At 39.9% G+C, this 27647-nt stretch overlaps 1 protein-coding gene across 1 annotated transcript in view; it reads left to right on the forward strand.

Moving 5' to 3' along the window:
- The window catches only part of ITGB5 (integrin subunit beta 5), a 201803-nt gene that overhangs the window by 162827 nt on the left and 11329 nt on the right, over positions 1-27647 (forward strand). Inside the window, exons 14-15 of the mRNA XM_044670031.1 lie at positions 8467-8689; positions 26751-26854. Of these exons, the coding sequence (XP_044525966.1) occupies positions 8467-8689; positions 26751-26854 (327 nt within the window). The remainder of the gene's footprint in view (positions 1-8466; positions 8690-26750; positions 26855-27647) is intronic.

The following is a 27647-nucleotide window of genomic DNA, read 5'->3' on the forward strand; positions in this document are numbered from 1 at the left end:
TCTCTCTCTCCTTCTCTCTCTCTCTCTCTCTTTTTCTCTCTCTCTCTCTCTCTCTCTCTCTCTCTCTCCGTCTCTCTGTGTCTCTCTCTCTTTGTGTGTGTGTGTATAGATATATATGTACACATATATACATATATATATTACCATTATCACTAATTTAGCTTAGCTCTGGGAATTAGAGATCAGACACATTTATCTGTCTCCTGAGAAAACCACAGTCATATTGTTATAAAGCTGAAAGAATTCTTTTAAAACCATTTTTAATTTTTCTCTTTTTATATCACATTCTTTTCCAAATATATTCCTTCACCATCTCTGACCTAGTGAATCATTCCTTATAACAAAGACAAAAAATAAATAGGAAGAAAAAGCAGTTTGTTCAAACTAACTAACATATCATCTTAGGCTGACAGTGTAGACAGTGATCAACACCCAGAGTCTTCCACTCAACCAACAAGAGAGGGAGGTAGATTTCCTTGTCTCTTCTTTGGGAACAAGTTTGATCATTAGAATCACATTGCATTGGGTTTTAGAAAGTGCTCTATATAAACATCCACCCACATATAACAAAACACTCCACCCCTAACAGAAATAGTTTATAATCCCTATTCACCCCACACTCATCACCAATATAGTCTTTTGAAATAGAACATATCAACTTTTATTGAGCATTTTATGGGTTTCCATGGCCAAAGAATTCATTGCTAAGTGGCCGGCCTATTGGCCACTTTATACTTAGCTAGCCTGCTTGTTGGAAAAAAGGCATCTCTTGCCAGGGTCATATTCAAAGGCTTTCCAGAATGTGAAAACCTTCCAGGGCTTATACCCCATTCTAGAACACAGGGTTGCTTCCACATCATGATGCATTACAGTAGGAATTTGTGGAGGAGGAGTTTTTATTTCATTCAAATAACATGTCAAACAAAATGGCAAAGAAGTATTGGCATATTGTCATGGAAAGAGCCCTGAAATTAGTAATGAGAAGACCAGATTCAAGTCTCAGTTTTACCACTGGGTGGTAAATGGAGTTGGGAGCTCCACCTTTGTTCTCCATCTTTAAAATGAGGCAATAATACTTGTCTATCTATCCCTTAATTAATTGAGGAGAAAAATGAATTACATCCTGATAAAAGGTAGTATAGACAATGAAGAAAGATCAGTACTCAATATATATGCACCAAATGGTATAGAATTCTGATTTTTAAAGGAGAAACTATTAGATCTTAAGGAGGAAATAGATAGTAAAACTATTCTAGTGGGAGTCCTCAACCTTCCTCTATCAGATCTAGATGAATCAAACCAAAAAATAATAAGAAAGAAATAAGAGATGTGAATGAAATCTTAGAAAAATTAGAATTAATAGATAACATGGAGAAAAGTAAATAGGGATAAAAAGAAATATACCTTCTTTTCAGCAGCACATGGTACATTTACAAAGATTGACCTTGTACTAGACCATAAAAACCTTGCAAACAAATGCAGAAAAGCAGAAATAATAAATGCAACTTTCCCAGATCATAATGCAATAAAAGTTATAATTAGTAAGAGTACAAGGAGAGGCAAATTAAAAATTAATTGGAAATTAAATGATATTATCCTCCAAAACTGGTTGATGAAAGAACAAATCATAGAAACAATTACCGATTTCATTGAAGAGAATGACATTGGAAACAACATATCAAAATTTATGGGATACAGCAAAAGCAGTACTCAGAGGAAAATTTATATCCCTGAGTGCCCATATTAACAAAAAAGAAAAAGAGGAAATTAACAAATTGGGCATGCAACTAAAAAAACTAGAAAAATAACAAATTAATAACAAACAAACAAACAAAAAGACTGAATTTTATCCCTGGATTTCTGGTCATCCTTCTCCTTCTGGTCTGATTTTCTTTGTAGGTCATCTTTCACTTTCTTTGCTTCATTTTCAGGCTGGTCAGTTTTGGCTTTCAAGACACTATTTTCTTGTTTAAGTTCATGTATTTTCTTTTCCCAATTGTCTTCAGCCTCTCTTGATTGTTTTTTGAGTTCTTGAATTAATTGAATTTTTAGTACTTCCAAAGCCTATGTCCATTTCACTGGACTTTCTTTGTTTTTTCTTGGTGCTCCTTGGACCTCCTCTGATCCATTTGCTCTTTGTTCATTTCCTGAATAGAAGCTATCAATTGCAATTTCTTTTTTCTTTTTCTGTTGTTTACTCATAATTTTTCCTTCCCCCCCCCCCCCCCCACGGTAATTGGCTGTAATCTTGCTCCTTTGATTATTTACTGGATCTTTGGGTTTGGGCTATTCATTCCTGGAAGGGCTTCTTTTCTCCTCTATTGACTCACTCAATTAGTGGGCCCTGAGGCCAGATCTTCCCCAGCTGGTAATAAAATCTAAAGATGTGATTTTGACTACTTTCAGTACAGTCTATGGAGGAGGGGTGTTGGAGCTTCCCTGCCCTCTGAAGACTTCTTATCTGCCTTATTGATAAGATTAAGCCAGTATGGAGTTGATCTGTATGTTCCCTAAGGCCAAAACCTTGAGAAAAGGGGGAGGGCCGGGCAAGATGGAGTGTTTAGCTGCCTTCTCTGCCCTTCTCCTCCAGCTGCCTCCCTGCCATCTGTGATCAAAGCCTTGAGTCTAGCACAGATGTACCAGTGAGGCACTCCCTCTGGACTAGCGCCTGTGCCTGCCCAGAGATTCCAGGAATCTGCTGGAGACTCAGTACATTAGGTGGGGGAGGGGACCTGGTATCTTCCTTTTTCTTTTCCCCTCAAACCCAACAGTTCAAGAATTCAGGCTTTTTTTTTTCACGTGTCTTTTAAATTGGGTTTAGCAGGAGGATCCCCCAGTTCTGTTCTGTTGTCAGATTTGGTTTTCTGTTCCTTCAAAGCCCTTTGTCCTTGATCGGTGTTGAAGGTTTTACAGAGGTCTGGAGCCTTGCTGCTTCTAAGCCATCTTCCCAGAATTCCCCACAATACTCTACAAACTATTTGACAACATAAGCAAAGAAGGGGTCTTACCAAATTGTTTTTATGATAAAAATATGGTATTGATTCCTAAGCCAGAAAGACCAAAAACAGGAAAGAAAAACTATAGACCAATATCATTAATGAACACAGATGCAAAAATGTTAAATAAAATATTGGTTAAAAGAGGAGGAAAATGCTTATTAAATTATAAGGCATGAGAAGTGGTTGTGTGTTAGCTGTCATTGCTGCCAGAGATTGCTTCACAATCTCTCCTTTGCTAATGTTGGTGAATATAGTATGATTGGAAAATATTGGGTCCCTCCATATTTTTAAATAATAAGTTGCCATTTAAAAAAAATTTAAACCCTTACTTTCCATCTTAGAATCAATACTATGTATTGGTCCCAAGGTAAAAGAGTGGTAAGGGTTAGGCAGTGGGGGTGAAGTGACTTGTCCAAGGTTGCATAGCTATCTTTATATAGATATCGAAGTATATTTCTGAGGTTAAATTTGAACCCAAGACCTTCCATCTCTAGGTCTGGCTCTCAATCCACTGAACTACCTAGCTGCCCCCAATCATAAGTTTTTAAACAAAAATTTAAAATAATTTAAAATTTTCTTTAAATAGAGATTGGACCACCACTTCTCACATATATTCCTTTCGAGATATGGATTGGACTAGATAGTTGCTGAAGTCTTTTTCATCTATAAAACCAGAATCTGTAATATGCTAACTAGGAAGTTTGGAGGTACAATGGATAGAACACTGGGCCTGGAGTCAGGAAAACTCATCTTCCTGAGTTTAAATCTGGTCTCAGACATCTACTAGCTGTGTTACCCTGGCAAGTCACTTAGCCCCATTTGCCTCAGTTTCCTAATTTTTAATATGAACTAGAGCCCAATGATTCAAGATTGGACTACTGAGGGCCTTGTCCAGTGATGATGAACCTATGGCACGGGTGCCAAAGATGGCACTCTCTGTGGGCATGTGGCCACCCTCGCCCCTCCCAACAGAGTTCATTACTAGAAAGGCAGAAGGACTGAAGTAGAGCTCCTCCCCTCCCCATCCCCATCATGCCTGGCAACAATTTTTTCACATCCTCCACCCCTCAGCCCGATGGGAGCACTTCTCCCTCCCCTTTGTGGGGTAAGGGGTGGCACTCTCTGCACTTAGTGAGGGAAAGGGCACAGCACTCAGTCTCTGAGGGCAGGTAGGCAAGGCATTTGGTCTGGGGAGGTGGGAAGGGGGTGGGGCCAGGCACTCTGTCTCTAAAAGGTTTGCCATCACTGGCCTAGCCTGAGGTCCTTTTGGTCCACCAGTGTTTGCCATAGACATTTGGCTCCCATTTTGTTGGGGATGGAACAAACCCCACAGTATTTCCAGTGTTTTTCATGATCAGAAACCCTTCCTCTGCCCAGGCTCCTCTCCCCTACATCTGTACATAGTATGTTTGACCACCCTGCCTGGATCCTGGCTGTGAGTAGCCAGGACTGCTTCCCTTGCCCTCTAGAAGGAGAGAAGCAGGGCGTGGGGCTGCCCTGACCTCCTGGGCTCTCAGGCCACGGGGTTGAAATGACAAGCCCATTTTCACTCAAGGAACATATTCCCTTCATACTTTGGGGGTTCCTGTGGGCATCAGAAGGTGGGGGGGGGGGGGAAGCTCAAAGTAAAAATAAATAAATAAAATGAGCCAGAGAAGGAAATGTCAAACTACTCCAGCATCTTTGCCAAGGAAACTCCAAATGAGATCATGAAGAGTTGGACACCACCAAAAAAAAATATGCCAATCATTTGCTTTTTAATATAAATTCATATGTATATGTATATGTGGATGTGTTTGTATGTGTGTGTGTGTGTATATATATATACATGTATGTATATATATACATGTGTGTGTGTATATATATATATATATATGCACACAGGCTTTAAACCACATATATTTTGTGTTTATTTTAATTGGGGGATGATTATCTAATATGGTAGTAAAGCATATTCTTTAAAACCATTTAAAATTGGAGTTCTCAAGCAGAACAAAGAGAACATTATACACAGAAAGTGAAACATTGTGGAACAATCAAATGTAATTGAGTTTTCTAATACAAGACAATCCCAAGGGTCTTATGAGAAAGAATGTTATCCATATTGAGAGAAAGAACTGTGGGAGTAGAAACACAGAAGAAGACCAAATGACTTATCATCTGTTTATATGGATAAATGATTGGGGGTTTTGGTTTTAAAAGACTGCTTTATTGCCAAAATGAATAATTTGGGAATAGACATAAGTGATAACATTTCTATAACCCAGTGGAAATGCTTATTGGATCTGGGAGTGGGGAAGGGAGAGAAAGAAAAAGAAATATGTAAATGTGGCAAAATATTTTAAAAATTAAACATTTTTTAAAATGGAGTTCTCATGGAACATAAACTAAGGACATGAGAGCTAAGAAGAAGTAGAATAAAGGAATGATAAGAATTAAAGTTAGAAGAGTTGGATTCCATTCCTACCTTTCAGACTTGCTACCATTGTAACCAAGGGCAAGTCATTTAATTTTGGGGGGCCTCAGTTTCCTCATATGTCAGAAGAGGGAGAATGCCTGAGGAGGCATACTGCAAAAGGAGGTCATAGCTTTTGGTGCTTGTAGAGAAGAATGGAGAAAAGGGAAGCATTTTAGATGAGCCTCTTCTAGAATTACAGTTTTAAGTGTGACTTGGTGATAGCCACTGGGTTACAAAGGCTCTTTGCTGTGGGGCTCAAACATTGCACCAGCATCCTAACAGTTAAATAAGTGCTCCTTGTCCAGCTCCTAGAGTGTTCAACATGTGCTCCTGTGTTGATTTGTAAATTGCCTTGATCACAGCACACAACTGGAATATAATTTATTGTGAGCCCTGGAGGGAATGTATGGAAATAGTAGGGAGGCTTTAGTGATGTCTCTGAAGTCTGGCCATCCTTTAGGTCACTCTCCTTCATGTCGTGTGTCAGATAGCATCACTCTGCTGATTCTTTCCTGTGACGCCAAGGCCACAGGGGAGTTCTATTCTGGTGCTCTGTTTTGGATCACACTCACTTTTTGGCTGGCTGCATAGCAGATGCTGGCATGTTCTTGCCAGGACAGAGCCTTGCTTTTGCCTTGGAAGCAAAATGCAAGGAGATTGGCTTTTATCCCCAACCCACCTTCTGCTAGTATAGGCACACTCAGGGAATGAAAATAGATTTTAATTAAAATTATCCTTAACCAGAGAAAATTTGCTGCTAAAAAAAATACACATCAGGCACCAGACAAAGATTCACACATATATATTTAAGTTATGCACCTTTTGTGCTGGTATTTGGTACCCATCCTTTTTCTTCCTCTCCACCCCCCAAATTCTGAACTTCCATCTTAGAATCAATATTGTGTTTTGGTTCCAAGGCAGAAGAGCAGTAAGGGCTAGCCAATGGGGGTTAAGTGACTTGCCCAGGTTCACATAGCTAGGAAGTATCTGAGGCCACATTTGAATCCAGGACCTCCCATCTCTAGACCTGGCTCTCAAGCCATCAAGCTGCCCCCTACCCTTCATTTTCATTGCATCAGAGCTATAATTTCCTTGATGTGGTAATTCCTCCAATGATCCCAATGGTGACCCTCCACAGCTTTTGGACTGATTTAATGAGTAGTTGTAGAAAAAGTGCCAAATTAAAAATCTCCTTGGGTAGTGGCTAGCCTTAGGTCATGAGCCTCTATATACTTACAGAGGCTGTTCCTCAGATGACCAGTCCAGCCCTAAGTGGGAAGCTTTCTAAGTTTGATATTCACACCTCATAGGTTCTCTCAGTAGCTTTTGTCACTCTTATTGGAGGGCTAAAACAAAAAACTCCTCCCAAAGCCTCCATATAAAGATAGCTCAGAAGTCCAGCTAGCTTCTCCTCTCCCACCAGCCTGTACCCCTTAAATCTGACTCTACCATCATCATTCCACCTCACTGGGTACTTTCTTCCCCATATCCCCACATTTTTTTAGCTTTCTCCTTGAGAGCAGGAGCTGTCTTAATTTTTTTTTTAAACCTTACCTTCTGTCTTAGTATTTGTTCAAAGACAGAAAAGTAGCAAAGACTAGGCAGTGGGGGTTAAGTGACTTGCCCAGAGTCACATAGCTAAGAAGTGTCTGAGGCCAGATTTGAACCCAGGATCTCATCTCCAGGCCTGGCACTCTTATCTACTGTGCTATCTAGCTGCCTCTTGTCTTAATTTTTCTTTTTGTGTCCCCATGGCTTAGCACAGTGCCTGGCACATAGTAGATGCTCAATAGATATTTATTGTATGATAGTGGTAAGCTGTGCCAGAGCTTTCCTTCCCTTGATATACCCACAGGGTCATGTAGATCTGTGCCATGATGAATCACTGAAGGAGCCCAACAGAGGCTGCCTCCATTGATGTATATTTTTGTCAATGGTATCACTCACTCTCCATAGTGGTTAGAAATTTTCCCGTAGGGGGCCTGTCACTTCTTCCCCCATCCACCCTGCACACACATAGAGTCTGATCTCTTGTCCATTATGGAAAAACATTTTTCTTGAACCATTCTAGTGACTGGGAGCTTGGCATATCCTCAGATTAGCCCATGCCATTCCTGGTTAGCTCTTCTTATGAGAAGATATGCCTTTAACTTAAACAGTCTTTTTTTTTTTAAATCTTTACCTTCCGTCTTGCAGTCAATACTGTGTATTGGCTCCAAGGCAGAAGAGCAGTAAGGGCTAGGCAATGGGGGTTAAGTGACTTGCCCAGGGTCACACAGCTGGGAAGTGGCTGAGGCCGGATTTGAACCTAGGACCTCCCGTCTCTAGGCCTGGCTCTCAATCCACTGAGCCACCCAGCTGCCCCTAACATTCCTTCTTCTAAAGAAGTGTAAGCCTTAAGTCACTGGCAGGCACCAGGTTACAACATGCTCTATAGATTTCAGCCTTCTGAGACGGCACTCTCCCAGCCCCTTCACTGGAAGAAGGCTTTCCTTCCCATGGGACAGCCGTGATTGAGCTCAGTAGGTTTGTGGGCCGGGGCAACTCATGAGCCATGCTGAGTTTTTGTCCTCATTGCTCAGATATCTTTCTTTGGGCATGTTCAGGTCCTTTGGGGATCCTGGGGCCGAGAGCCAATGAATTAGCTAAGCGCCTCCCTCAAGCTGAGACAGCCCAAGGGAGCTGGCAAGGTTGTTCCTACATCATCGATCATTCCAACCACAATTAGATTGTCATGGAAGGGATGAAGGTCGGATATTGGAAGGGACGTTAGGGATGAACAGGACCTTACACATATCAGACACTTAATAATAAACACTTACTGATGCCCATCGCATCAGGTAGTTCAACTACCTTATTTTATAGTTGGGGAACTGAGAATCGGGGATCTTGAAATCCTCTGGAGAGCAGCCATGCTGTGGAATAACTTAGATAAGTAACCTGCCCTCTCTGTGTTTGCCAGCCCTGCCAAGGTCAAGCGCCCTGATGTGCCCTGTGTGTTGGTTTTAGGTCACGGGGAATGCCACTGTGGGGAGTGCAAATGCCACGCTGGCTACATCGGGGACAACTGTAACTGCTCAACAGAGACCGAAACATGTCTCTCCAATGACGGTCAGATCTGCAGCGGACGAGGGTATTGCTCGTGTGGGCGATGCCATTGCATAAAGCCTGGGGCCTTCGGAGAGACGTGTGAGAAGTGTCCGACCTGCCCAGACGCCTGCAGCACAAAGAGGTAATCCCCAGCCTTCCAGCCCCCACCTGCCCATGCTTCCCTTTCCAGACAGCCACCAGACAGAACATGTGTGGCTGGATACTCGTGTCAGGCAATTTCTGAAGCTACGATGCCCTTTTTATCTCTTCTCTCTACTCAGATGATATTTTATTTCCTTGGGAGCTGAAAAGATTTTTTAATTAATTTGTTTGTTACATTAAAATTTCTAGGCATCTCCCATTCTTCTTTCCTTTCCCATACTAGAGAACTCTATGAGAAAAAAATGCTCAAGATTATTATTAACTGAAGAAATGCAAATCAAAACAGTTCTGAGACATCTCACAGATTGGCTAAAATGACAAATGAGCAAAATGACAAATGAGCAAAATGACAAATGTTGGAAGAGGTGGGATATCTTGTAAATATTAAATTATAGACTTTTAACATTAGGAGTTAATCAGGCAATGAACATTTATTAAGAGCCTGCAGGGATGCTATGTGGTTCAGTTGACTGAGAGCCAGGCCTGGAATCAGGAGGACTTGAATTCAAATTTGACCTCAAATACTTTCTAGCTGTGTGACTCTGGACAAGTCATTTAAACCCCCATTGCCTAGCCTTTGCCTCTCTGTCTTAGAGTCATCACTAAGGAGGAAGGAAGGAAGGAAGGAAGGAAGGAAGGAAGGAAGGAAGGAAGGAAGGAAGGAAGAAAGGAAGGAAAGAAAGAAAAAGAAAGAAAGAGAAGGGAAGAAAGAAAGAGGGAGAGACAGAGAGATAGAGAGGAAGTGAAGGAAGGCAGGCAGGAAGGAGGGTAGGAAAAAAGCAAACTTGCTAGGCACTTGGCTAAAAAAAGCTGGAATTTTTAAACAATATGCAGATGACCAAGTACATATAAGATCCATGTAAGTACATATAAGATCATTCAATCAAGAATTTATTAAGTACCTACTACATGTCAGGTACTTGAGGATACAAGTACAAAGAATGAAAAAATTTCTGCTCACAGAGGGAAGGTAATCTCAGAGAGAAAGGAACTAGCATCTGGAGGAGGAACAGGAAAGGTGTCCCTTCTATATGTCATCTCGTCCAAACTAGTCCTCTGTAGAGGAATACTCTGACAAATAGCCACATATAGCTTATACAGTCCCGGGGATGGGGAGCTCACTACATCATGAGAGAACCCACAGTCCCAAATAACCCTTATTGTGAGATGCTCTTCATCTGAAACAAAACTAGTTAAAAGGTCCATTGACTTGGGTGGGGGTGGAGTGGAAATCCACCAACCGAACATATAAAAATCTATTTTAAAGATAAATAAAAATGACTTTTGAACCATTTCTTCTTCTATTGACATATTTTTGTTGAGTGCTGGTGTTTTCTAGGCTGGGAGGCCTGGGGATATTTGCCAAGCCAGGTGTAGTTTCATATATTTGTAGAATGTTAGAATTATGGAGTTGGAGGCAGCGGTGGGGGGGGGGGGGGAGCTGGGTAGCTCAGTGGATTGAGAGCCAGGTTAGAGATGGGAAGTCCTGGGTTCAAATCTGGCCTCAGACACTTCCTAGCTGTGTGACCCTGGGCAAGTCACTTGACCTCCATTGCCTAGCCCTTACCACTCTTCTGCATTGGAGCCAATACACGATATTGACTCCAAGACGGAAGGTAAGGATTAAAAATTTTTTTTTTAAAGAATTATGGAGATAGAGTCAAGAGAAACTTCAGACAGGTCATTCATCTCTGTGAGCCTTAGATTCCTCAACTATAAAATGAAGCTCATACCTAATCATGCTAAACCTCAGTTTCCTCATCTGTAAAGCAGGGATAATACTATCATTAGTTACCTACCTGGCCTGTGGTATATGTATATGTATATGTATATGTATATGTATATGTATATGTATGTGTGTGTATAGACACATATATGTATGGAAATATGAACTTGGCAAACTTCAAAGTGTTTTATGAATGTCATTAACTAAACTTCCACTACCAGTGCATTTTGGCACTTGCTTGGCAACTTACATTCTTAGACCAGTGGTTCTTAATTTGGGATTCAAAAAGTCCCCCCACAAGAAGTTTATGAGATCTTAGATGGAAAAAATATTAGAGTTCTATTGTAATATAATTATTTTCCTATATATTTTATTTTATGCATTTAAAAACTAACCTGGAGGCAGCTAGTTGGCTCAATGGATAGAGATCCAGGTCTGGAGACGGGAGGTCCTAACTTCAAATTTGGCCTCAGTCACTTCCTATATGTGTGATCCTGAGCAAGTCACTTAACCCTGATTGCCTAGTCCTTGTAGTTCTTCTGTCTTAGAACTGACACTAAGACAGAAAGTAAGACTTTTAAAAAAGAAACAAACAAAATTAGCCTGAGAAGGGGTCCACAGGCTTCACCAGACTGGCAAAGGGAGCCAGGACACAAAAAAAGTTAAGAACTCTTAGAGCACTCCCTAAGGCCCTAAGGGGTTCAGTGACTTGTCTAAGGTCATAAAGTCAGCATTCCTAAGAAGAAGCTCTTCCTAACTCCCAGATCTTCAATACTGTGTATTGGTTCCAAGGCAGAAGAGCAATCAGGGCTAGACAATGGAAGTTAAGTGACTTGCCCAGGATTACACAGCTAGGAAGCGTCTGAGGCCAGTTTTAAAACCAGGACCTCCCGTCTCTAGGTCTGGCTCTCAAATCACTGAGCTACCCAGCTGCCCCATCACTATCCTTATTTTACAGATATGGGATCTGAAACAGAAAGAGATGAGGTCACTGTACCCTCTAGCTTGTCTAAACAATGCTTAGAGTGAGGACTAGAAAACAGGTTTGCTGACCCCAAAGCCCAGTGGTCTTTCTGCCTATGGTAGCAGGGGCTGTGTTACCCACCCTGCCTTTCTGCTCCCTCAGTCCCTAGAGGAATGTAGGCTAGTAAAAAGGGATACAGGAGAAAAATCAAGCAGCCGTTTGCCTTCCGGAAAACACTGCTGACATTTTAAGTTGAAATGTGCTCCAGAACAGCTGCATCAACAGTGTCTGTGTTTGAGGGAGGGCAAGAGATGGAGGGGAAGCAGAGACATGAATAATCAGAACCATCTGATGATACCAGAGCCATTTGGCTTGGGAGAGAGAGCATTATGTAATTGTCTCTTGGCAGTGGGTTCTCCTTCCTAATGATGCTTGGCTCAAACTGCTTTTTAAATGAGTTCATGTTCCCCGAGCTCGTACCAGTCACCGTTGAAGGACGTATCTGTGGACCGAAGGAAGTGGCTTCAGTGTCTACTCCAGTGGCAGCAAGGAAAGGGCCACCTGGGATGGTTTAAGCCCCAGGCACCGATAATCTGTTCCTGAGCAAGGGGAGTTTATTGTGAGCATGCCACAGGCTACCTAGATACAGTTCTTATTTCTGATCTACTATTATGTATGGGTATATGTGTGTATGCATGTAGGTATTCTGTCTGTATCAAATGCTACATATATACTGCTCTACTTAGAGTGTGTACATGTGTATGTATATATACACATATGTGTGTATGTATATCTAATCAGCAAGTAGAGCAGGTCAAAAGTATGCTGCTGTTACATGTTGTGGCCAGTTATGTACAAGCAATATCCAGAATGATGAAGGTAATCTGTCTATCTATCTATTTTCCCATCCATCCATCCATCCATTTGTCCATCTGTCTATTTTCTGTCTATCCATCATCTCATCATCATCATCTCTCTCTCTCCATCTCACTATCAATCCATCTATCATCCATCCATCTATCTATCTACTCCTCTATCCATCCATTTATCCATCCATCCATCTATCAATCCATCTGTCATCTATCCATCTATCTACCCCTCTATCTATCCATCCATCCATCTATCAATCCATCTGTCATCTATCCATCTATCTACCCCTCTATCTATCCATCCATCTATCTATCAATCCATCTGTCATCCATCCATCTATCAATCCATCTGCCATCTATCCATCTATCTATCAATCCATCTGTCATATATCCATCTATCTATCCTATCTATCTATCTTTTTATCTATCAATCCATCTATCATCTATCATCTATCCTTCCATCCATCTCTCTATCCATCTATCCATCCATCTATCTATCCACCCATCTCTCTCTCCCTCTCTCTCCGTACCCATCCATCCGTCCATCTATCTATCTATCTATCTATCTATCTATCTATCTATCTATCTATCTATCTATATCTCTTTCTACCTATCTATATCTATCTAGCTTTATCTATCTGTTTAACTGTCTCTATTGATTTATCTAACTACATCTATTTATCTACCTCTATTTTTATCTATCTCTGTTCATCTATCTATTCTCTATATATATCAAGCTGTGTATCTTTATATAGTGACCGATCTATTGCTATCACTATATGTTTGGGGATATATATACATAAACATATATATAGAGAGAGAGAGAGACACACACACATATACATTATGAGTATATGTAATTATACATAAAGGGTGCTTTATTCTGTTTCATTGACTTTAAACTTCAAATCTCCAGTTATTCTAGAGAAGCAGCCTGGCATGATAAATAAAGAGCTAGTCATGGAATCAGGAAGACCAGAGTTCAAATCCAGCGTCTAATTCACATTGGCTGTGTGACCCTGGACCAGTCACTGATTATCTAAATGAGTTCCCCTCCTCAGTGAATAAATCAATATGCACTTAGTCAGCCTTTACTGATGCTGGGCCCTGGGTGAACCATTGGGTATATAAAGAAATGCAAAAACAACCCCTGCCCTCAAGAAGTTTACATCGTAGTAGGGGAAGCCCTGTGTGAATTCCTAGGTGCACGCAAATATATACTCTCTAGAACTATAAGATGTAGATCTACATAGGTGGAGTTTCATTACTGGAAGTTTCCTAGACCAGTGAAATAACAGATCTGAACCAAAACAAACAAAAATCAGAACCAGGCATGTAAGATTTTATTTAATAAGTACAGCAAATAAAAAGCATACTTCTGTTGCATTTTTGTGTCCAGTTATATGCAATATGTCCAGAATGAGGAAAGTGATTAGTCTATCCATATCTCTCTCTCTCTCTCTCTCTCTCTCTCTCTCTCTCTCTCTCTCTCTCTCTCTCTCTCTCCCTCTCTTTCTTTTGCTTGCCTATATGCATACACATACATATTTATACATATATACATAGCTACCTCTATGTCTCTAGATAGACATAAATATGGATATATGTATATGGGCAGCTAGTTAGCATGGCAGATACAGCACCAGGCCTGGAGTCAGGAAGACCTTAGTTCAGTTTTTGCTTTCAGATATTTATTAGCTGTGTGAACCATGGGCAAGGGACTGTTCTATGAGCCTTAGTTCCTCATTTGTGAAATGGAGACACATTGGAGAAGGAAATAGCAAACTACTCTAATATCTTTGTCAAGAAATCCACATGGATAAACTCCATGGGGTCATATACAGTGGAACATGACAGATATATAATCATTAATCTGGGATAACATGAATGCCACCTTGACTGGCAGGGATGGCAGTTGAGAGGTTTGGAATGTTCCCAGGTGCCGTGAACCAGGGGCAAACGTCAGTTAGCCCCACTCTATATATATACCCCCTGACAGCTACAGTGGAGGAGGTCTCTGAATCCAGAGGCTCAGAACTGGAGGTCTCAGATCTTTGAGCTGAGACTTGAGCAAACATCTGTGATTCAAACTGGGCAGAGGGAGGTTGAAGGGTGGTTGAAAAAGAAGAGGGTAGACCAAAGCCTGAACCTATTTCCTTGCTTGACTGTGAGAGCTAGTGAACCATCAATACTATTTGTAGGAGAGTTGAGAGAATACACAGATCATTGATATCTATCTACATCAATAGCCTTCCCTATTCTCTGGTTTGGCTGTGGCCAGGTCCGGTCAGAGATAGTGAGAAGGTGAAGACCTCAAGCATCTGCCAGCCTAGCAGTCTCTAGTCCTGATCATCAATTAGTTAATAGTCAAATAGAGCAATATGGTTTCCAATCCCCAAATCCTGTATCTTGTTATCCTTTCCCTATCAATAGATAAACAGTGTTTAATAAAAAGTACCTTCCTGAGTGGTCATTCTATCACAGCCCTTAGGAAGGGAGTTCAATTACGCAGTCAGATCCTAATCATTATCCAAAGCTAACCAATAGCCCATTACCAATCAATCCAACTCTAGGTTAGGCCTTGAGAGGTTAACCATTCACCTAACCTCTCAAGGGGTCTTCACTTGGGCAGCTGTTAGAAAGAATCACTGACAGGTTAATCAACCAAACCTGTCAGGGAGAAGAGGGATAATTTACAGTAGCAGCCAGGGGGAGAGGAGTAGGTGTTCCTCCCTCACCAACTGCAGTTCTTATATATATATATATATATCCATCACTCTATCTCCATTCTTATAATATCTGGAGCATAATGTTCACACTGGGTGCCATACTTGAGGAAGGAGACATCTAAAGGAGAAAATCAGGGTGATGGGAAGTCAGATTAGATACAATGTCATATGAGTATTGGGTAAGGGAACTGGGAACGTTTCACTTAATGAAGAGAGAGGATTTGGAGGAAACAAAACTCTTTTTCAAGTATTAGCAGGCCTTCTTACAGAAGTGCTTTCTTGAGGGAAAAGGATAGAACTAGAATCAGTAGGGTTGGTTGCCAGGAAGCAAATTTTTCCTGAGATATGGGAAAATGTGTTGATGATTAGAGCCGTCTCAACATGAACTGCCTTGATAGTTCAAGAGTTCCTTGCCACTGGAGATATTCCAGCTGGATGGCCACTTGTTAGGGATCATAGGATTATAAAGTTAGTACAGACTTTAGAGATCATCTAATCCATCCCCCTTTCTTTACTTTTTTCTTTCTTTCTTTTTTTTTTTTTTTCAATTAACAACTGGTTTTCCCTCCCATCTCTTCCCTTTACTCTCTGGAGAGTGGAGGGAAAGGGATACAAAACAAAATCCTTGTAACAAATATGCACAGTTAAGCAAAACAAATTCCTTTTGGTCATATCCATAAATGTGTGCTTCTTTCTGTCTATTTAGGCCATTACCTCCTCTGCCAAGAACTGGATAGCATACTTCATCATCAGTCTTCAGGAATCACAGTTAATCATTGCATTGATGAGTGTACTTAAGATTCTCAGTTGTTTTTCTTTACAGTGTTTTTTTGCTTTAAAAATATTCTCCTGATTTTGTTCACTTAACTCTATATCAGCTTATACAACTCAGAAACCATCTCTTTTCATCATTTCTTATAGCATAGTAGTAATTCCATTACATTCATATGTCACAGTGTCTTCAGCCATTCCTAATTGATAGGCAAATCTTTCATTTCCATTTCTTTGCTATTATTAAAAGAGCTTCCCTAGATAAATACTTTTGTACCTATGGGACATTTTGGTTTCTTGGGGAGTAGGCCTAAAAACAGTAACCCTGAGTCAATAGGTATATACAGTTTAGTAACTTTTTGGTAGCTCCTTCATTTTACTGATGAGGAAACTGAGGTACTTAAGTTTCTACTTCTGTGATCCTATGGGCAGAGGATCACAGAGATAAAGTGGCAGAATCAGTATATTATAGAGGAGAGTCTGTGTTTATGTACAAGTTGGACAGGGTAAGCTCTGAGTTCTCTTCCAATCCTGAGATAGAAACAAAAAAGAGACTCAAAGAAAAAATGGAAAGACATTGAGACAGTTGGGGCAGCAACTTTAGTTATTTATTTCCCAACACCTAACAACAACTTTTCATTCCTGGTCTGTGTTCTTAGACCTTGACCCCATCCTATCCATCAAACACAAAAAAACTCTAAGCTTCTAAGATTCTCTCTCATGCCCCCAAACATCTCCCACATACACAACTTTTATTTTCTATACCCTGTATCCTTCGTCCTTACCACTGCTGCTGAGTCTTGGCCCAGGGCTCAAACAATATAAATCCTTGTAGCTGTTACCACAACTGTAACTTCCCTTCATGAATTAGAAATTAATGTCTCTAGTTTTCTGGAGATATGTGGCATAGTGGAAAATACACTGGATTTGGTAACTGAGGAATAGGGTCTGAATACAGGCTTTATCCTTTATTCCATATGTGACCTGAGATAAGTCATAACCTCTTAGAACTTCAGTTTCCTTTTCTGTAAAGTGGGCAAAGTAACATGTTCCCTGACTTGTTGGGATGTTGTAAGGAAAGTGCTTTATAGACATGAGAGAGTTATAGAAATAAGAATCACCATTACTTTAATGCTTCTGGGCTGTTTCTCATTTCCTAGGAAGGGTATTTTAGACTAGATAGGACATAGTTAAAATACAGTTGCCTTGAGATAAAATCTTGATCATTCTAGCATTTGTGCAGACTTGTTTTGTTCCAGATGCCACTAGAGATACAACAATGAGTAATGTTTGCTCCCTGACATCAAGAAGAAAATAGTCAAGTAGACAGATAACTAGGGGCAGCTAGGTAGCACAATGGATAGAGTGCTAGTCTTGGAGTCAGGAAGAAGTTCAAATTTGGCTTCAGATGCTTGCTAGTTGTGTGATAATGGGCAAGTCAGTTAACTCTGATTGCCCCAGTTTCCTCATCTGTAAAAGGAACTGGCAAACCACTCCAACATATTTGCTAAGAAAACCCCAAAAGGGGTCACGAAGAGTTGGACACAACTGAAACTACTGAACAATAAAGACGGATAAATAATATACAGAGCAGTAGGTAAATGCCATAAGAGAAGTAAAAAGTAGTCAAGATAGGGATTTTGCTTGCCTATCAGTGACCTAAGTCTCAGCCCTCTAAGCCTTCAAAGGGATTTTCCTTAAATGCAGGTCTGTGTCACTCTTCTACTCAATAAACTCTGGCGGCTCCCCATTGCCTCCAGAATAAAATGTAAACTCTTCTGTTAACCTTTTAAAGCCTTTTACAACTTGGTCCTAATCTATCCTCTCATTTTCCAGATTAATCATATCCAAAAGGCAATGTCTCAATCTGCATTTTTGAGGCCATCCCCTCTTTTTTTTTTTTTTTTTTGTATTTTTTTTTTTTTTATTTTAAACCCTTAACTTCTGTGTATTGACTTTATAGGTGGAAGATTGGTAAGGGTAGGCAATGGGGGTCAAGTGACTTGCCCAGGGTCACACAGCTGGGAAGTGGCTGAGGCCGGATTTGAACCTAGGACCTCCCGTCTCTAGGCCTGGCTCTCAATCCACTGAGCTACCCAGCTGCCCCCGAGGCCATCCCCTCTTTTAAGAGATGGGTGGCATGTTTCATCCTGAGTACTCTGGAATCATCCTTGGTCATTATATTGAACAGAGTTTCTAAGTCCTTTGTTTTTGTTTCTAAGTTGTTTGCTTTTACAGTAATGTAGTTATTGAATAAAAGTGTTTTCTTAGTTATACTCACTTTCTTCTGCATCAATTCATACAAGTCTTTCCAGGTTTTTCTGAAATGATCCCCTTCATCATTCCTTATATAATAATATTCCACCATATTCATACATCACAACTTACTTGTCCCTTCCACGAATGATAGGCATCCTTTCAATTTCCATTTCTTTGCCCCTAGAAAGAGATGCTTTAAATATTTTCATACCTACTTTTCCTCTATCTTTGATTTCTTTGAAATATAGACCCAGTAGTGGAATTGCTGGGTCTACTCCTTCTACTTTTGAATACCTCTAATTGTTTGGAGGTATTCCTTGGAAGAAAAGTGAGCCCAGAAGGGTTTAGAAACTCACAAGAATGAGGAAGAATTGCTTAAGCAATTAAGCAGAAACAAAAAATAGGTACCCCGGGAATCTTAGGTTTTGATGGAAAGCCAGATATAGTCACTCATATATCCTACATTTCTGGAAAGCAAATTTCAAAAGGTTCAGGGAAAGTATAGACAGGATTCCAAGAACAAAAATTCTACAGAGAAGGTTATCCTAGGAGTGATAGGAATGAAATTCTAATATACAAAGGGAAACAGTTCCTTCTTGTTAGAATTAGGTCCGGATTAGCAATTCTCTTCAATCCTTCCACCCCCTTTTTGAGGGATGAAATTATCATTAAGAATGCCAAGAAACTACTAGCTGCTCTTCTTTGGACTGAGAGAAGGATCAACAGCTGTTGGAATAATTATGTCTCCTATCACTATCATATTATGCCTCTGTGCCAGGTTTGTGATCTGTTTCCTGCACACCTCATCTATTTCCTCCTTCTCTTTAGGTGGTCTGTAGTACATTCTGATAAAATAAGAGTCATTACTGGGGTCTCTCTTCACTCTCACCTCCCCTAGGACAGAATGACTGCTGCCTTGGAAGAGTAAGAGGGATCTGCCTTGCTTGTTATAGGTTAATGTATCTAATTTAATCCATAGCCCACTGATAGCTTTTCTTAGCACTGCTGTATTTATTGATATTAAACCATGGACCTATAGTAATCAAAGCAGTTAATCTTAGAAAAATTACTGTGTTGGGGCTAGAATCTAGGTTAGCCACCCCTGCCTACTTACATGTAACCTTAAGGAAAATCTTGGTAGAAATCTCTATAGTGACATCATTCTCCATCCTCTGTGGGCTACTCAGACTCCTCCCCAGTTCCCTAACTTGGGTCTGAAGGTGGACATTTGCTATTTCAGGATAATTACCAGCACTGTTTAGTCATACCCCCAAATGGATAACCAGCCTTTCTGCAATCCAATTCTCCTTACTTTTAGGGGATTGTGAACAATTAGAATTTTGGAACTGGAAAGGTCCTTAGTTGGAGACCAACCAGCCAGCCTAACCCCTTCTTTCTACAAGTTAGACAACTGAGATCCTTAGAAGTGATAAATGAACTTCTGAAACACAGCTGGTCAGTGGCAGAGATAAAAATGGAACATGGGTCTTCCAGTTAAATGTTCTTTCATTAGGTTATATTGATAACATGATGACCAGGAATAGGTTCTTTCCATTGGACAGGAAAGGAAGAATGGATTAATCATATTTTGGATACATTTCCAGGGGTTTCTAAGTGTCAAAATGGATCAGAATTGATGACGACTCAATTATAGCTTCATATGGCTGGAGGAGAAACCCCAAACATCTGAACATCTGCTGTGTTTAAGGCTTTGACATACAATGAGGAATAGAAGGAAAAGACTGGTAACATTTCTCAGAGTGCTTACAGTTGACTTGGTCATTCAATGGCTTTAATTTTTTTTATGAATGCCTTTTTTTTTACACTGCAGTCATTTTCTGACATATTCTGTCTCCAAAGAACTCTCCCTTCTCACAAAGCAATTAAACAAAACTGACCCAGAAAACAACCGTATTCAACAGTGTACAAAACATTATCTGCCTATAGTTTTTTCTTCTCTACAAAGAGGCAGAGAGGATTTCCTCATCTGTTTTCCCTGGATCAAGATTGCTCAATGAAATTCTTTTTTTTTTTATTTTATTATTTTTTTTTTATTTTAAACTCTTAACTTCTGTGTATTGACTTATAGGTGGAAGAGTGGTAAGGGTAGGCAATGGGGGTCAAGTGACTTGCCCAGGGTCACACAGCTGGGAAGTGTCTGAGGCCGGATCTGAACCTAGGACCTCCCGTCTCTAGGCCTGGCTCTCAATCCACTGAGCTACCCAGCTGCCCTGCTCAATGAAATTAATCTGATTTCAGTTGCCTTTTAGTACTGTATCCACTTACATTATTATAGTCACTGAATATATATTTTTTTACTTCTGCTTTATTTCCTCTGCATCATTTATTATATTATATTATATTATATNTTGATAGGTCATATGTTCCCCATTCTTCTATTTTGCTTATGATACTTCCTTTTAAGTAGAGATCATATATCTGTTTTGATCTTATCTTAATAAATACTATTTTAGTATATTGTATATTGACTATATTATTATATTGGTCTATACCTAATTTCTACCAAACTACTTTCCAGTTTTTTTTTAACAAAATAATGATTTCTTATCCCGTTAGCCTGGATCTATACTTCTGTCAAATTGAAGGTTATTATAATCTTTTGCTGCTTACTGTTTGTTATATGTCTGTCCTGTTCCATTGATCTACCTTTCTATTTCTTAGCTAATACCAGGTAGTTTTAATTATTGCTGTTCTGGAATGCAGTTTAAGATGCAGTATTGCAATCAAAGTATTTTTAATGAAAAAGCTATATTATATTATATTATATTATATTATATTACATTATATTACATTATATTATATTATATTACATTATATTACATTATATTACATTATATTACATTACATTATATTATTCCAGATTCCTCATGTTCATGATTTCTTAGAGTGATACAGCATTCCACCCATATGATACCAAACCATTCCATGACTATATTTCATAATTTGTTCAGCTAGTGTCTAATCAATAGGCACTTACCTTGTTGCCAGATCTGTTTTTTGTTGCTGTCCAAAAAAGTGATACCATGAGCCCTAAGGATATGAGTAGAAAGAATGACACAATTCTTCCTCTCAAGGAGTTTGTGTTTGAATGGGGAGGAGCAACTGGGTGGTGCAGTGGATAAAGAGCCAGTCCTAGAGATGGTCCTGGGTTCAAATGTGACCTTCGATACTTCTTAGCTGTGTGACTCTGGGCAAGTCTCTTAACCCTAATTTCTTAGCTTTTACCACTTTTCTGCCTTGAAACCAATACTTAATGCTGGATTCCAAGACAGAAGATAGTGTTAAAAATATATATTTGAATAGGGAGACACCAAGAATATATACATATGTATACAAACATAAAACAAAAATTTAAGGTGAAGATAAAAATAAATGCAAATGAGTTAAATTCACTGTTAAATTTGAGACTCCTGATTTGCTGCTAAGTGGACCTCCAAGGTGGCTGTGATTGCCCTTTCTCCTAAGTCTGAGCTTTTACAAAGAAATAGATTAGCATTCCTCAGTATAATAATTATATATTTAAGGTTTACAACACTCTGCTTATCATTTCATCAGATCTCTACAACAATGCTTTGAAGTGAGGACCATTATTATTATCCCCATTTCATAGATGGGAAAACCAAAGAGTTTCAGTGACTTGATGATGGCCAGTCACATAGCTAGCTGATGGCAAAGCTAGGCATGCTGGGGATGTCAGAAAATCTGGAGCTGAGTTCAAGTTCTGTTTGGGTGATGGTAAAAGATCCCTTTCCCAGAAATAATCTGGAGGCAAGACAATGGAGCCCTTGCCCTTAATTGAAGATGAGCTCACTAATTAGGAATTAGTGGTGGTGGTGATGTTGATAGATTTTTTCCCTAGTGCTTATGAGTCAGTTCCAACATTTTATTTCATTTTCTATTAAAAAGAGAAAGTGCTCATTGAATAAAACCCAGGGTACAAGTAAGATGGTAGTAGGCATTGATAGCCTAAAGAAAGAAGCAAACTTTTTTTTTTTTGCATTTACAAAGACATAAAATAATGAAATGAATTAATAAATTAATCATTCAGCAAATATTAAGTATATACAAGATACTATTCTAGGCTCTGAGGTTACAAGTATGAATGGCACAATTTCTCCTCTCAAGGAGCTTATATTTGAATGGGGTGACATTAAGAACAGTTATAAGTATAAATGGCATAAATTTTTAAAAATGAATAGATAGTGGTACAATTGAACATAACGGACTTCTCTACTAGCAGCAATGTAAGGATCCAGAGCAAGGCTGAGGGACTTATGAGAAAGAAAACTAGCCACACTCAGAGGAAGAACTGTGGGAGGAGAAACACAGAAGAAAAACAACATAGGCTGATGGGGATATTAATGGGGATGAAGACACTAAACGATAACTCTAGTCCAACTATCAATAATATGGAATTAGGTCTTGATCAATGATACATGTAAAAGCCAGTGGAATTGTGTGTTGGCTAAGGGGGGTTTGGAGAGAGGGAAAGAACATGAAACATGTAACTATGGGAAAATATTCAAAATAGATAAAAATAAATACAAATTCATTAAATAGAAAATATTCGATATTTCAGTATTCAATATTTCAATAGAAAATATTCAAAATAGATAACTAGAATAGATAAAAATAAATACAAATTCATTAAATTCAAAGTAGTTGGGGAAGGAAGATATTAGAATTCGGGTAGATTAGGAAATACTTCATGTAGAAGTTGGTATTTGAGCTGAGTCTTTTTTAAATTAAATTTTTAAAATTATGCATAGAAACAATTTTTGACAATTGTTTTCTGACACTTTATGATTCAGATTCCCTCTCTTCCTCCTTCCCCCCTCTCCCTGGGGTGGCAAATAGTCTGACATAGGTTATATCAGTGCTTTCATGCAATATGTACTTCCATGGTCTCCATGTCATGACACATATCACACATATATAAGAAAAAAAAACTCATGAAGGAAATAAAGTGAAGGATGACGTGCTTTGATCTGCAATCATATTCTAAGAGTTCCTTTTTTGACTGTGAATGGTGTATGTGTTTATCATGAGTCCCTTGGGGTTATCTTGGAACCTTCTTTTGCTGATAATAGTTTAGTCCTTCACAGCTGATCATCGTACAATATTTCTTGTGCTGAGTCTTAAAGGAAAAGAAGGATTCTTTGAAACCAGCACGTGGAGGGAGTGTGTTCCAGCCCAGGAGACAGCGCTGACAAAGGTGCAGAAATGAGAGATGGAGCATCTTGTGAGAGGAACAGAGGGAAGGCTGGTTTGGCTAGACCTCAGAGTGCAGGAAGGGGGGTAATATCCAGGGAGCCCAGAAAGATAGATCAAGGGGCCAAGTAGTAAAGGGTTTAAAACTAAACAAAGGAGTTAATATTTTGTCTTTGAGGCAGTGGGAAGCCAATGGAGTTTATTGTGGCATGGTCAGATTTGTGTTTACAGAAAAACATTTTGGCAGCTGTAGAGAGGATGGATTGGAATGGGAAGGGCCTTGAGGTAGAGACAGCAATTAAGGGACTGTTATGAGAATCTAGGCTAAGAATGATGATGGCCTGAATGAACGAAAGGGGTAGTTGTATGAATAAAGAGAAGGGGTCTGATGCAAGAGGTCAGCAAAATTTTGCAACTAATTGGGTATGTGGGGTGATAGAGAGTGAAGGATCAAGGGTAATGCCAAGATTACAACACTGAGAGACTGAGAGAATAGTAGTGCCTTCAACAACAACAACAAAAAAAAAACCAGAGAAATTTGGATTTGAGGGAAACATTATTTATAATGACTTGTGGGTTTTGCACATGTTGAGTTTAAAGCGTGTCAGAACATTCCAATCTGAAATATTCAGTAGGCAATAGGTAGCTAATGGAAAGAGATCCAGGCCTGGAGACAGGAAGACCTGAATTCAAATTTGGCCTCAGGTACTTCCTGGGCAAGTCATTTAACCCACTAGCCTACCCCTTACTACTTTTCTTCCCTGGAACTAATACTTAAGTCTCCATTCTAATTTTTTTTAATTTTATTTCTAAATTTTATTTTTTTAAACCCTTACCTTTCATTTTAGAATCAATACTGTGTATTTAGTTCTAAGGCAGAAGAGCAGTAAGGGCTAGGCAATGGGGTTTAAGTGACTTGCCCAGGGTCACACAGCTGGGAAGTGTCTGAGGCCAGTCTCTAGACCTGGCTCTTAATCCACTGAGCCACCTAGCTGCCCCCCACCCCCCACCTTTAGAGGGAACTCTTGAATGAGCCAACTCCCTCTCTCCTAGCAGGTCAGTGTGGTCTCTGCAGAGGCTTATGGGGTGGCCAAGGATATTAAGAGACTAAGCGACTTGCCAGGCCAGGATGAGAAATGCTCTTCAGATCATAAAAGAACGAGAAAGATCCATTAAAGAACCCATTTGGGTTCTGATCTTACTACTAAACAATCCTGTGACTCTGGGAAAGTCATTTAGACTTCCTACTAGTTTCTTCACTTGTAAAATGAAGTATTTGGACTAAATGATCTCAGTGCCTTTTTCACTCTAATAATGTATGAGGCTCTAAAGCCAATTTGCCAGGATAACCATCGATGTGCTAATGACACATGTTTTATTTCTTTACTAAGCCAACCCCAGCAGAATCTCGACTAGGAATGATTTGCTCCTTTTTAGCTGCATGGACTTCAAAGCAACAAAAGTGCATTTCTTTGAAAATATTTGAGAATTCAGGCTTTCGTGAGTTCAGAACACAAAGTTCTTTGAGGCAGCATGGAGTTTGCTTTGGAAGGACAGATGCCAGTTCTGTGCGTGGGTAGAGGAGTTAGTAACATAAATGGTTGGTTCGAAGGGAAATACAAATTCCTCCGTGGCCAGAACTATTTCCCCAATGATATTGCCTGATGTGACTCTAACCTCCAGTCGAGGGTTCAGGAGATTGTCTCCAGGGATGGGCATCTGCTTGGACTACCGTGGAAAGCCCATGAACAGCTACGAACTCGGGTTAGCTGGCAGCCAGCGAAGGACGGGGTCAGCACGAGGGGGCACGAAGGGGGTAGCTTGAACACGAGGTGCCCTGCTGGAAGGTCAGAGCCTGGGGGGGGGGGTCCCCGTGGTGCTGGGCAGCCAAGAGGCAGCAGGAGAACAAAGGGGACTTGTTGGTAAAGAGGGAGGACCGTGGAAATTAGACTGAACAGGCATTTTGTAGAGAGCCTCAATGCAACCGTCTTGTCCAGGGGAATCATCCTTAGTAATGAGAAGGAGAAGAATACTAGCTTAGAGTGGGAGAGTGCTTTAAGGTTTGCAAAGTGCTTTTCAAACATGATCTTTTTCAGTCCTACCAACAATCCTGGGAGGTAGATAACTATTATTGGCCTCATTGTACAAACAAGGCAACCAAGGCAGGCAGAGGTTAAATTATTTGCCAGGCTCACACAGCTACTGTTTCTGAGGGGCAATTTGAATTCAGATCTTCCTGATCCCAATCTCAAATTCTATCATATTACCCCTCTGTTGCCTAATAATCCCTCTTCTCATAGAGCAAACCAGTCAAGTTTCATGACATCCCAGTGTTGGTGGCTTAAACTCTTGGTCATTCTGGTTGTTTTTTTTTTTTAATAATTTAAATTTGTTTGCTTAAGATTCCCAGTCAACTCCCTTCTTCCTTCTTTTCCCCTCATTAGGGAAGGCGTCACTTGATAAAAGATATATGCATATATAAAACTATGTCTTACTTATTTCTATTTTTCAGTTCTTTCTTTGGAGGTTAAAGCAATTGGGAAAGGAGTCCTACTAAATTCCTTTTATGAAACAAACTTGGTACTAATACCTAATCTAACTAATACCTAAACCAGGCAAAGCAAGATCTGAGAAAGAAAATTATTGAGAAAGAAAATTTCAATCATAAATGTAGATGCAAAAATCCCAAATAAAATGTTAGCTAGGAAACTACAATAGTATAACATGATTATACATATGGGACACTGAGTGGCTCAGGGGATAGGGAGCCAGGCCTGGGGATGGGAGGTCCTGGATTTAGACCTGGCCTCAGATACTTCCTAGCTGAATGACCCTGGGCAAGTCACTTAACCCCATTTGCCTAGCCCTAGCTACTTTTCTGCCTTTGAACCAATAATTATTATTGATTCTAAGATAGAAGGTAAGGATTTTTTAATTTAAAAAAAAATAACAAACGTCAAATAATTATCTCGATAGATGCAGAAAAAACTTTTGATAAAATGCAATGTTCATTCCTATTCGAATTCTGTTTTGAAAGAAATTTGATGCTGAAAGTCCAAAGTTCTTGATTTAAATCCTGCCTCTGGCACTTAATACCTCTGTGACCCTGGAGAAATCAATAGGTCTAGGCCTTGGTTTCCATTGCTGTAAAATGAGGGGGCTAGCTAATTTAGATGGCCCCTAAGGTTCCTCCTGGGATTAACTCTATTTTTGATCCTAAACTTAGAAAGTTAAACCAGGCATGCAGATAAAATTCACCCAAATGCTCTTCTCCATGCTTGGCCCTAATGCACCAGCTTTTAAAAAGAAGATGTTTCTACACTTTGCAGCCTCAGACAGAGGAGAGAGGGCCCAGGCAGGGCCTGTAGAGCACAGTCCCAGTGCTGAAATTTGGAAGTTTGACATCAGCATTAGAATTGTTATTTGGACAACATGATTGCCTGGTTTTTAATGTCCTTCCTCTCCTCTTTTTTTTTCCCTCTCCTTCAAAGAGATTGTGTCGAGTGTATGTTATTTAACTCAGGGAGACTGGCTGACAACCAGACATGCCAAAAACATTGCAGAGATGAAGTCATCACCCGGGTGGATTCGATCAGTAAGTAGAGCAAGGGAATGGGTTTTTGGGGGGGAAAGGGAAGGGGTGCAGATTACTGGGAAGTTCATTACTTTTGGCCATTATGGGATCTCAGTTGAGATGTTTGGGAGTTCATCTGTTTGGGGAAAGAGAGTATTCTTAACTTTGACTGAGGAAGGGAGGTCTCCAGAAGTTCTTGAGTGTCTCTAAGACTTCATTTGCCAATCAAATTCTTGACCTGGATTTTTGCTAACTCACTTTGCAACCTTGGCAGCTAGGTAACACAGTGGAGAGTGCCTGGCCTGGAATCAGGAAGATCTGAATTCATATCCAGCCTCAGACATTTATTAGCTGTGTACCCTTGGGCAAATCACTTAGCCCTGTTTGCCTCAGTTTCCTCATCTGTAAAATTAGCTGGAGAAGGACATTTCTACCCCCAGTATGTCACATTTCCTCTGGGTCCATTTCCTCATCTGTAAAAAAAAAAAATCTAGGTGATCACTTGGGTCTTTTCTACCTCTTGTCATTCTGTTGCTCTAGATTCTTACAAATTCTCATGTCTAAAGGTCTACCTGCATAAAATACTGTCCTTCCTTGGACATTAAGTACCAATACTACCTAGGACAAGTCCCTGAGTCTCAATTTCTTCCTCTGAAAAATGGACTAGATGGCCTCTGACGTCTCTACTAGCTCTAGCTCTAGGCTACTGTGATCCTATGTATAGGGACTAAGGATTTATAGGCAAATAGAAGAGACACCAAGGCTAGCTTTTTTCCAGTTAAGTGGTACCCTAGTTGTTTTAAGCCTTCATCCA

This window comes from Gracilinanus agilis, chromosome 3 (assembly GCF_016433145.1).
Source record: "Gracilinanus agilis isolate LMUSP501 chromosome 3, AgileGrace, whole genome shotgun sequence".
In the NCBI taxonomy this organism is placed as follows: Eukaryota; Metazoa; Chordata; class Mammalia; order Didelphimorphia; family Didelphidae; genus Gracilinanus; species Gracilinanus agilis.